Here is an 11,868-nt window from a genome sequence, read left to right as displayed (position 1 = left end):
CATTTAAATTGAAGTAAGATATATTTTAAAAAGCAGTAGCAGTCTGAGCACCCTTTAACCCAGAATGATCTCCATGTTGGATTTATGGTGAGAAATTTATGAGTGCCTCTCTATTGCAATTCAGCTAATTTTGGGCTCAATGTGTGGGATAGATTAATTTGTCTTGATATTCTTATTCTGTCCCATCGTTAATCATGTATTCACAGAACCTTATGCCCTGATTCACTAACATCCATTGCCAGTTCAAGTCACAAGTCATATTCTAAACCTTCAGTACACAGTGAATGAGTCGAAGAGCGTAGTACTGGAAAGGCACAGCCAGTCAGGCAGCATCCGAGGAGCAAGAGAGTCAACATTTCGGGCATAAGCCCTTCATCAGGATGAAGGACTTATGCCCGAAATGTAAATTCTCCTGCACCTCGGATACTACCTGACTGGTTGTACTTTTCCAGTGCCATAATCTTCGACTCTGACCTCCAGTATCTGCAGTCCTCACTTTCTCCTAGTATACAGGCAATGCATGGTAAAACTCCCAATTGAGAATTGGTGTTTTGTTTTAATAAATATCTATTAGCATGGCTGTGTTGGTTGAAATGTTGAACGTGGGCTTGGAATTACAACAAGCATATTGCATTTAGAATATCATTTACAGAGTCTGTTTAAAAAGGGTCTGCAGCATAAAGGTCATGACCAAGATTCCAGCAGTGCCTCCCGAAAAAAGCAAGATATTCCTCCAGCAAGGATGCAGAGAGTGGAGGATTATTACAAGTCCTGAGCAAAGCAAATCAGTCTCAACCTCTTACAGTGGTACGGTCTCCAAGCAGGTTAACTTACCCAACCAATCAACTGCATTTATACCAGCAGCAATGGGGTCACGATACATGGACATTTTAAGAAAAGATATTGATAATGTATAACAGGAATAAAATCCAAACTCTGGAAATAAATATGATATTTATTCCTCACACTTAGGCGACTTGGAGCAAGGGGTGTGGGTGAGACAAAAAAAAATCCCTTAAATAATTGGTGCTGTATATTACAGGATGTATGGTAAAAAAATTGTAATTTGAATCTGGTACAATGCATCACTGTGCATCAAACTATTTAAAAAATATCAAGTACCCTGGTGCATGCATTATCTCTCCAATGGGCTCCAAAATAACTGAAAAGCAGAGTATCAAAATAGCATTCACAAAAGTGATACAGACATCTATCTAATAAGATACTGACTGCCCCAATGATGTGAATACCACATTGTCAAGAGTGTTAGAAACTTATAGTTTCATTTCATTAATTGACTATTTCTTTATAGTGGTTGGTGTTTAACTAAGAGTTGGGACTCAGCCCTTCCAGTTCTACTTAAGTTTACTGCAACCGCACCATCTGTAGAAAATGTTCTGACATTCACCCAAATATTCTGCTCGGTCACAGTCTTGAGAGATTTTGATGCGAGAGGGGCATTCATGCTAATTATAATGACGACAAAGAAGAACAACTATTCATGGCTGGAATCAATGGGAACTGTTGAGTTGTGGGTTTTTTTTTTGATTTTCTCAAATTCCAAGCTCTCTTTTGTGTTGACAATATTTCATTGTGAGTGCAAAATTTCCATCAGATTGCATTTAAATGAGACGAGAAAGAACAAGTTCTGCTGAACAATAGGTAAATCTAAAGTGTCGTGTGTTACATTATGCCTATTCATTCTTTTGAAAATGCTCTGTCTACTGACAGAGGTTAAGTTTGTAGGATTCGTGAAGCACTTGGGTGATATTCAACTCAGTACAACCAGAATCTGAAAATCACCAGCAGATCTGAAAGACTGTTTTAGAGAGACAGTACTGAAATGCAGAGGTTTGGAAGAAAGGTTCCAGAAGGGGTTCAGCCTTAAAAAACAAGGCTCTTCTGAACAAGTTCTTATTCAGTTACAATTTGTTCAAGTACAGGGGGTTGCAGCCTGTTGAATGGTTAAACAGTTACCTCAGCTGCTGTTGTCTACAGTGTTCCTGGGACTCTCTCGCCAACATCATTGGAATCATGCAGTGGGGATTTAGATTTAGATTTTGATTTAGGTTTTGTTGTCATGTGTACTCAAGTACAGAGTACAGTGAAACGTTTACAGTGTTGCCATATTTTTCACCAGTGTTCTGAACAATGGTAAACTGCCTCTCTTTCTGTGATATTTAAGCCAAATTTTCAGTACGGAGTACCCAATACACCAATTTGCTCAATAAAGCAAACATCTCAGCTGTGTGTATTTCTGCCCTGCAGTTACTTACAAATATGTGGATTGGGCTGCCTCTCTGCTGATGGACTCAGGTTTTCAATGGTGGCTATTGACATTTGTCTGCTTGCTTTCTACAATACTTAATACTCAAGAAGACAAATTACCAGAACAGCATGGATTTAAATTAAAAATATCTCATCAGTAGTTACTGATTAAAACAGTTTTACTCTGTGCTAAAGTCTTGGTAATAGAATAATCAGAACAGGCAACACAGATGCAGGTGATTCTGTGGACCATGCTTTTACTGGTTCTGTGGAAAGCTCTCCATTCCCTCTGACTGCCCCTTGCCCATCCCCGTTCTCTCTCCCAAGTCCACACAAATTTTTCTTTCCCACCACAGTGCCAATTCTATTCTGAGAGTGATCATAGGATCTGTTTCCATCATCTTTTCAGTTGCCGCAATTACCATTTGGAGATAGTGAGGACTGCAAATGCTGGAAAGTCAGAGCCAATAAAATGTGGAGCTAGAAAAGGCACAGCAGGTCAAGCAGCATCAGAGAAGCATGAAAGTCAATGCTTTGTGTTGGGACCCTTCATCAGTTATGGGGGGGGGGGGAGGAGGAGAAGGGGTCCTGAGAAATAAATAGGGGGCGGGGATAGGGCTGGGGGAAAGGTGGAAAGAATGGCGATAGATGGATTCAGGTAGGAGGTGATTATGATTGGCCGATGGGAAGAGTTAAACAGATAGGTAGGAAGGAAGATGGACAGGTTAGGTCAGGTCAAGGGGGTGGGGTGGGGTGGAGAGGGAGCGCTGGACTTGGGATGAGGTGGGGGAATGGGGAGATTTGGAAGCTGGTGAATTCTATGTTAAGGCCATATGGTTGTAAGCTCCCAAGGTGGAAGATGAGGTGTTCTTCCTCCAGTTTGCATGTGGCCTTATTTTGACGGTGGAGGAGGCCCAGGATAGACTTGTTGTCAGGAGAGTGCAAAAGGGAGTTGAAATGGCTGGCAACAGGAAGGTGCAGTTGATTAGAGCGTGTGGTCCATAGATGTTCCCTGAACCAGTCCCGATTTTGTCCTCTGTCTGTCCGATGTAGAGGAGACCATATCGGGAGCAACGAATGCTATAAATCAGGTTAGAGGAAATGCAGGTGAATCTCTGCCAGGCTTGGAATGATGCTTTGGGGCCTTAGACGGAGGTGAGAGGGGAGGTGTTGGGGTAGGTGTTGCACCTCCTGTGACCGCAGGGAAAGCCGCCAGGTGTGGAGGAGGGGTTGGTGGGGAGTGTGGACCTAATGAGGGAGTCGTGGAGGAAACAATTCCTAGGATAAGGAAGGGAATATCTTTTGGTGATGGGGTCAGACTGCAGGTGGTGAAAATGACGGAGGATGATGTGTTGGATTTGGAGATTAGTGGAGTGGAATGTGAGGACCAGGGGACTCTGTCCTTGCTCTGGCTGAGGGGGGATAGATTAGATTAGATTAGATTACTTACAGTGTGGAAACAGGCCCTTCGGCCCTACAAGTCCACACCGCCCCACCGAAGCGCGACCCACCCATACCCCTACATTTACCCCTTACCTAACACTACGGGCAATTTAGCATGGCCAATTCACCTGACCTGCACATCTTTGGACTGTGGGAGGAAACCGGAGCACCCGGAGGAAACCCACGCAGACACGGGGAGAACATGCAAACTCCACACAGTCAGTCGCCTGAGGCGGGAATTGAACCCGGGTCTCTGGCGCTGTGAGGCAGCAGTGCTAACCACTGTGCCACCGTGCCGCCCAGAGTTAGAGGGCAGAGTTGTAGGAGGTGGAGGAGATGTGGTTGAGGGCAATGTTGATTATAATTGACTGTGGTTAAAATAAATCTGTTTTCCTGCTGAATTTGTTTTGCCAAGTGGTGACAATGTTACTCTAGTTAATTGTTGTAAAAACCCATTTGATTCACTCATTTCCTTTCGAGAACGAAGACCGGTTTCCTTACCAGGTCTGACTGACATTTGTATTCACACCCACAACAGTGTGATTTGTCTCTGCTCTGCTCTGAAGTGGGTCAACAAGCAACTCTGTTCAGGGACAATCAAGAATATCTAACCAAAACTGGCTTTGAGAGCCACACCCACATCCCAAGCAAGGATTAAATACATTATCTAGAATCTATGACCACTGGTTACTAACCCAATGCTGGTGGAAACAGTTTCTCCTTATCTATTCTATCACAAACCCTTGCAATATGTTGTCATATCACTCATGAAATCATTTGCAACTCCTGAATAAAGAACACGAGGGGTGGTATCTTTAAAATGTTATGTGATCATGAGTTATCTGTATAAAACACGACATTCAGAGAGGGAGAGCTCTGCAGTGGTCTAAACGTTGGCTTCCGTGAGTTCTGGTGGCACATTATGTCTCCACTTTTGTTGTCCATGGCAACCAGGCCAGTCAACACAATGCTTGCCATTCTCACAGGGAATCTAGGACTTGGAGTTATAGAGAGTTACAGGGGGATTAGACGGGCACTGCGACAGTCATTCTCTCGTGCATGCGCTCCAGAATGCGATGAATGCTTGCAAATCTCGGCCTGTCGGATGGCATGGTACTCCAGCAGAGGCGCATCAAGTTGTACAGCTCAGGCGGGCAGTTCTCTGGGCATGACAGGATGTTTCCATCTCGGACGTAGTAAATCACCTCCTCGTGGGCCATACCATAGTAGGGTTGCATGCCAGAGGAGAAGATTTCCCAGAGGACCACGCCGTAAGCCCAGACGTCAGATTCAGTCGTGTAACGATTGAAGAATATAGATTCAGGAGGCATCCACCTGATGGGGATGGCATCATTCTCATTGGCTTTGTAATAGTCCGCAGAGTAGATATTCCTGGAGAGTCCGAAGTCTGCGATCTTCACCACCAGGTTCTCTCCCACCAAACAGTTGCGTGTGGCCAGGTCCCGGTGGACAAACTTGCGTTCGGACAGGTAGGTCATGCCAGCTGAGATTTGCTTGGCGATGTTGAGCTGGTCTGCGCAGCTGAGGGGCATCAGGTCCATGCCTGAGCCGATACTCCGCTGCGAGGAACTGGCCTGACTTAAGGTGCGGATGTTAACGGCTGACCTCGTGCGTAAGAACTCGTTCAGGTCTCCGTAGGCCATGTACTCGAAAAGCAGACACATTGGCTTTCCGACTGCACACACCCCTGTTCAGAGATATCAGAAAACACCACTCAGTTATCAATGTAAACTCTGCTGCCCCTCTCCTAACCTGTACCAAGTCTCATTCACACATCACTGTCTATGCTCGCTGATCTACATTGGTTTATGTTTGGCAACATTTTGATTTCAAAATTATCAATTTTTCTAAAACAGTCCATGTTCTTTACTCTCTTCTAATTCTAATCTTTTACCTAATTTTGCTTTTTAATCACCCCACCATTGGCGGACAGCGTTTCCAAATGGCCAAGATCTGGAAATCCCATTCTAAACATTTGTGCCTCACTATATCCTTCAAAACACTCTTTAAAAACATGTCTCTTTAACTGAGCATTTGCGCATCTGTCTCCTCATATGGCTCAATGTTTAATTTTGTTTCATGTTGTTATTGTGGAGCACATTGGATTATCCCTATATGTCCCTAATTATTCCAATATTTGATGAGTCACCATTCCAAACTTTAATTCTAAAAGACCACCATTTAAGTCAGCAGGTCTCTAAAAACAAACTTGTGCATTGATGTTTATTTAAACAAGCAGTATTCCTAATAGCTTCAGCAAGAAGATGGATTAATATAAAAATAACATTATTGTTTGGTTATTCTTATTGTTGTCCAAATTAAACAGCTATAACTTAATTTTAATAGGAGGTGGGAGGGGGAAGGAATTTTGTCCTGAGCCCCTCCCAGCCCTTCTTCTGCTCACTGCGTGTTGGGAGGGTTTCAGATTGTGAAGTATATGAAATTTGACTCTATTTGTAATGCTGTGGTGTGGGGCTTCCTAGTCTGGAATTACATGAACTTTCCTTTTTGAATTGAAACCTCAAGATTGACCAGTTTTAAAAGATTGTGAATTCATTGACAGAATCCAACTGGAATTGGCCTGAGTATTCTGCTCTTTGTCCTAATCCTGTCTCCTCTATTTGTCATTTATATGATCCATTTTATGATGAAAAACACTTGTGCAATGCAGGCTATAAATAGAATGCTTACAGGAATTGAGTACACTGCATTCGTTGTCAACCGCATACATTTGAACTTGGTATCGTAAGTTAATTTTTCAGATGGTTCACATTAATGCACCCCACTGTATTCCAATTATTTTGTCCTTAATGCTTTTTCATGTTGAATGAAAATGCTTTGGAAAGTGCTGCATCAGGCATTAATAAGAAGGGTTATTAAACCTGAAAAGCAATGTTTTGTAAAACTTGATGCAAGAGCAATATGAATAAGGCAGACACTAATAAACCCAATAAGGAATTCAGGTGAAAACCCCTTGCCCATTGGGTGCCGAAGACTGTAGGGAGTATAGTTCAAATTATAATATTCTTCCCCAAGGTAAAAAAAATACTTATGGGTTCAAGTTACATTTCAGGGAGTTCCACTCAAAATCCAGGTTGACACTTTACTGCAGTACTGAGAGAGTGCCGCACTGTCCAAGTTTCTGTCATCCTCATCTGCTGTGGCCTACATGTGACTCCAGACTGACAACAACGCGATTGACTCTTAACTGCCCTTTGGGCAATTAGTGATGGGCAATAAAGCCTGTGATACTCACATCCCATTAGCAAATAGGGTCAATATTACTAAAGTTAAAAATATAGCTCAAAATCACTCAATACCAGGTTGTAGTCCAACAGGTTTATTTGGATGTACAAGCTTTCAAACCTCTGCTCCTTTGTCAGGTAGCTCGTGAGACAGGATCATGGCAGCAGCTGTATGACACTTTGATCTTTTACTATAAATTCTGTGTCCTATGATCCTGTGCCACTAGCTACCTGATGAAGGACCAGCACTCCGAAAGCTAGTCCTTCCAAATAAACCTGTTGGACAATAACCTGGTGTTTTGTGATTTTTAACTTTATCCATCCCAGTCCAACACGGGCATCTCCCCATCATGGTTACTAAAGTACAGCTTCAGGTTGTAATAGGCTAGGGCCATATTTTACAATTGTCAGAATTGGGAATACAACAAGTGTACAAACAGTCAGAAGATTGGAAGATATGGAACTTTTGAGACACTTCCTGTCCTAGATAGAGTTGAACTTCTTGGATGTTGTCATAGCTCTGTGCCTTTTATATTGTGGACAGGTTTTGAGAAGTTACTTTCCACAGAATACCCAGCCCTTGACCTGTTCTTGTAGTCACAATATTTATACGAATGTAAGTTTGCTCACTGAGCTGGAAGGCTCTTTTTCAGACATTTCATCACCATACTACATAACATCATCAGTGAGCCTCCTATTAAGCACCGGTGTTATGACCCGATTTCTATTTATGTGTTTAGGTTTCCTTGGGTTGGTGATGTCATTTCCTCTGGTAATGTCATTTCCAATTCTTTTTCTCAGAGGGTGGTAAATAGGGTCTAAGTCGATGTGTTTATTGATAGAGTTCCTGTTGGAATGCCATGTTTCTAGGAATTCTCATGCGTGTCTCTGTTGGTTTGTCCTAGCTGCTGTTTTAGTGTGTTTGTGGGTTTGTGGGCTACCATGATGCCAGGAGGTCTGAGTAGTCTGGCAGTCATTTCCGAGATGTATTTGATGTAAGGGAGTGTGGCTAGGGTTTCTGGACGTGTTTTGTCTGCTTGTTTAGGTTTGTTGCTGAGAAATCGGCGCACTGTGTTCATTGGGTACCCGTTCTTTTTGAATATGCTATATAGGTGATTTTCCTCTGTTCTTTGTAGTTCCTTTGTGCTGGTTCATTGAAATAATGTTCTAATGCTGCTTCATTTCTGGGTATTGGGATGATTGCTTCTGTGGTTTGGTATTTGGTCCTCATGTATTGTTGACAACACATCCATCCTACGGCAAGCCAAACAGAGACACGAACAAGAATTCCTAGAATTGGTGATTGACAAAGTAGACATGGAAAGGATGTTTCCTCTTATTGAGCAATCTAGAATGAGGAGTCATTGTTTAAGGCTAAGGGGTAGCAGGTTTAAGACAGATGAGAAGAAATTACTCCTCTCAAATGGTCATCAATGTGTAGAATTCACTTCCACAGACTGTCGTGGATTCCAGGACATTGAGTAAATTTAAGGAGGAGATTGACAGATTCTTAATTATTAATGGATTGAAGGGTTATTGGGAATGGACTGGAAGGAGTTGAGACTGAGATGAGATCAGCCAGGATTGTATTAAATGTCTGGGCAGGCTTGAGAGGCTGAATTGCCTGCTTCTGCTCCTAGTTCTTATTTTCAGTGAACAGGTTTTGCAGTGTAAGTTTCGGAATGCAGATGATCCCCATGGGCGTATTGAAACAGCTGGAATGTACATTTGCTGCAATGGTTTATACAATAGGAAAAATGGAACTTGTGTTCACCCAGTGGAGATAGTGATAATGTCTCAAACTGGTAATCCAGAAGCCCAGGCTAATGGTCTGGGGATCTGGGATCAAATATTATCACAGTAATTGATGACATTTGGATCCAATTTACAAATCTGGAATATACCCGTCACAGGCTGTGGAGGGAGTCATTTCTGCCGACCGTCTGTCCCTCTTCTGCAGACACATTGGTGCCTGGGTGTCCTTAAAGTGGCTGCACCAATACTCTCTATGCCTTTAGGGAGAGGTGGGCACCGCTGTGGGTACAGTGATTAGATTCCCTACAGGGTGGAAACAGGCCATTCGGCCCAACAAGTCCACACAGACCCTCCGAAGAGCAACCCACCCAGACCTGTTCCCCTACATTTACCCCTTCACCTAACACTACGGGCAATTTAGCACAGCCAATTCACCTAACCTGCATATTTTTTGGACTGTGGGAGGAAACCGGAGCACCCGGAGGAAACCCACGCAGACACAGGGAGGATGTGCAAACTCCACACAGACAATTGCCTGAGACGGGAATTGAACCCGTGTCTCTGGCGCTGTGAGGCAGCAGTGCTAACCACTGTGCCACTGTGCCGCCCAGTGCTTTATCTACAGCTCCAACTCCATTTTGGTATAGCCCTTTCTAACTCTCCCAACTTCTCCCTTACCTTTTGATGGTTTGCATTGCCCATAACGGGCTTTGCATGTAAATATTCAATTGGTGTATGGGCGATGTAGATCATAGAAGATCATGAAATCCCTACAGTCCTGATAAAGGCCATTCGGCCCACTAGGTCTGCACTGGCCCTCCAAAGATCATCCCCTTCGACCCGACTGTATCCCGTAACCCTGCACTTATCGTGGTTAACCCACCTAGCCTGCTCAGCCCTGTAATTTAACTTGGTCAATCCATCTAACCTGTGCATCTTTGGATTGTGGGGAGGAAGTTGGAGCACCTGGAAGAAACCCAAACAGGCACAGGGAGAATGTGCAAACTCCACACAGGCAGTCACCTGAGGGTGGAATCGAACCCAGTTGCCTGGCACTGTGAGGCAGTAGTGCTAACCACTGATGGTGCTGGTTTATACTTAAAAACAAGCAAAAAATGTCACAGTCATTTGATGGTGGAGAAACTTTTCCTTTGTGTGTGATCGCATTTCTGGATATTAAAGTCATCAACAATGTATTTGACACTTAACTGCTCTTTGAATGGGCTACCTGGCCACTCAGTTCAAGAGAAATTAGGGTTGAACAACAAATGCCAGTAATACCCTCAGCTCATGTGAAAGAGTCTTTTACAACCACACAATATTCGAAAGCACTTTCCAGCTTGGAGTTCAGGAGCAACACTGTAATATAAGAAACAGAGAAGCCAATTTTCATACAGCAAGCTCACCTAACACAACAATGAAATAAATGACCAGTTTATCTGTGGTAGGTTGTTGGCCAAGGAAATGCATATTGACCCAGGAAGCACTCCCTTGCCTTGCTTCAAAAATAATGCCACAGGATATTTTACATCCACCTGAGGGAGCAGACTGTGCATCAGTTTAACATCCTACCTTGAAACCGTCGCCCTCAACAGTGCAGCATTCCCTTAGTCATTATGGGAAGCACTCACCTAGATTAGGGGCCAATGTCTCAGGAGTAGGAGTTTGAACACACATTTTTCTGATTAGAAATGGAAATATACCCACTGGATCACAGCAACGCCCTCAGATTGCTTAGAATTCACAACAAATTTGCGACTCAGTAAGCGATTCAATAACTCAAAAACTGGAGGGAGGCAACTCTTAATGTAACCCTGGAGGAAATGATCTTTGTAAATGGGACCTTGGAGTCTGGGTCCAGTCTGAGCTAATGGAAAAATAAAGACAAAACAGCTTGGCATTGCTGGCATTCACTACAGCTATTTGTAGCTTGTTGATAAGACACATAATCAGTCATTTAAAAAAAATGGAAGATACTGTTCTTTTTAAAGGCCTCCCATGGCTTGCTGAATGTATTGTAATGTGATTGTATTTAGATACATGATTAGCCAAGGGATAATCTACCCTGATTGCCAGATAAATCACTATGTGTTGTTTTAATGTTGCTTGGCAGCACATCATTGTCACCAGTAGAACAAAACAGAAACCTTGGGAACAAATAGTCTATTTTCAGATTATTGCTAATATGCAGCTCCAATCTTCTCAAATGATGGAAACTAAATCATTTAAACCTATTTAGGGCCTGCTTTCTTTTGTCCAGTGACTTCCCTGTCTCTCACAAGGTTACCCAACTCTCCAGATTTGTCCTGGGGTTTCTAGGAAGTGAAGGATTGATCTCCGGGACACTGCTGTGGGAAATCCTGGAAAACAATCATAAATGTGGCATCAAACAATTTAAGGTTAATTTTTGTCACACCTAGTTTTTAAACATCTGGTTATTAGTTACAAGAATGTTGGGATTGTGGAGGGAATGTGTTTGATTGACAATCAAGGTACGTCTACTTGATTGGTGAAGAGGATTTAGCATGCTTTCTGGTTGGTCATGGCAAGTGGAGACATCCTAAAGGAAATCAATGATGCAAGTTTGGAAGCGGTCCAGTTGAAAGTGAGAAGCCAGATCATGAAACGTCCAGGAATACATTCAACCCTAAAGGTGCCCCGACAGCTGACACAGGTCATGGCCCCAGTCCCACGAGCCTCAAATGGTCATTTTCTCATGAGGTGAATTCATCAATTGATTACATGGCTTGCAATCCCAATTGATGAAAAAAAGTTCTTTGGAAAGAGAGAGGCACTCTGCCTTTCCCTTGTGGTTTGAGAACGTGAGCCTGGGAGTAACTGATATCCTGGAGTGGGGCATTGTCAAAATATTCCTGTAGTTCATCATTTCACATGGCAACCTTTTTGTCTTGTTTATCTCTTGTAATGTCATGGCTACTGCAACTCGAATAAATTCATCTTCCTGTTTACAGGTTCTGTTTTGGGGCTGTTTAAAGGGATTACATTTCTACCATGTGAAGATCGATGTTCACTGAGCAGAGGGCAAGACAAAATCAAACTGTCCTGTGGTGGAACCAATTCACGGTGAACGTTTTACAGGCTACCTTCACATTGCTATCAGTTTGTTCGAGGTTTC

At 43.0% G+C, this 11,868-nt stretch overlaps 1 protein-coding gene across 1 annotated transcript in view; it reads right to left on the bottom strand.

Annotated features, from left to right (window-relative positions):
- Positions 1–446: 446 nt before the first annotated feature.
- musk (muscle, skeletal, receptor tyrosine kinase) overlaps positions 447–11,868 on the bottom strand; it is a 185,198-nt gene continuing 173,776 nt past the window's right edge. The window contains exon 17 of the mRNA XM_043716207.2: positions 447–5,419. Coding sequence (XP_043572142.2) covers positions 4,737–5,419 — 683 coding nt within the window. The 3' untranslated portion in view covers positions 447–4,736. The remainder of the gene's footprint in view (positions 5,420–11,868) is intronic.

Source organism: Chiloscyllium plagiosum, unplaced genomic scaffold, assembly GCF_037043375.1.
Source record: "Chiloscyllium plagiosum isolate Xiang-an unplaced genomic scaffold, Cpla_swu_hap1 HiC_scaffold_2, whole genome shotgun sequence".
Taxonomy (NCBI): Eukaryota; Metazoa; Chordata; class Chondrichthyes; order Orectolobiformes; family Hemiscylliidae; genus Chiloscyllium; species Chiloscyllium plagiosum.
The sequence above is the reverse complement of the archived record's forward strand: the minus strand, read 5'-3'. Positions and strand labels throughout refer to the sequence as shown.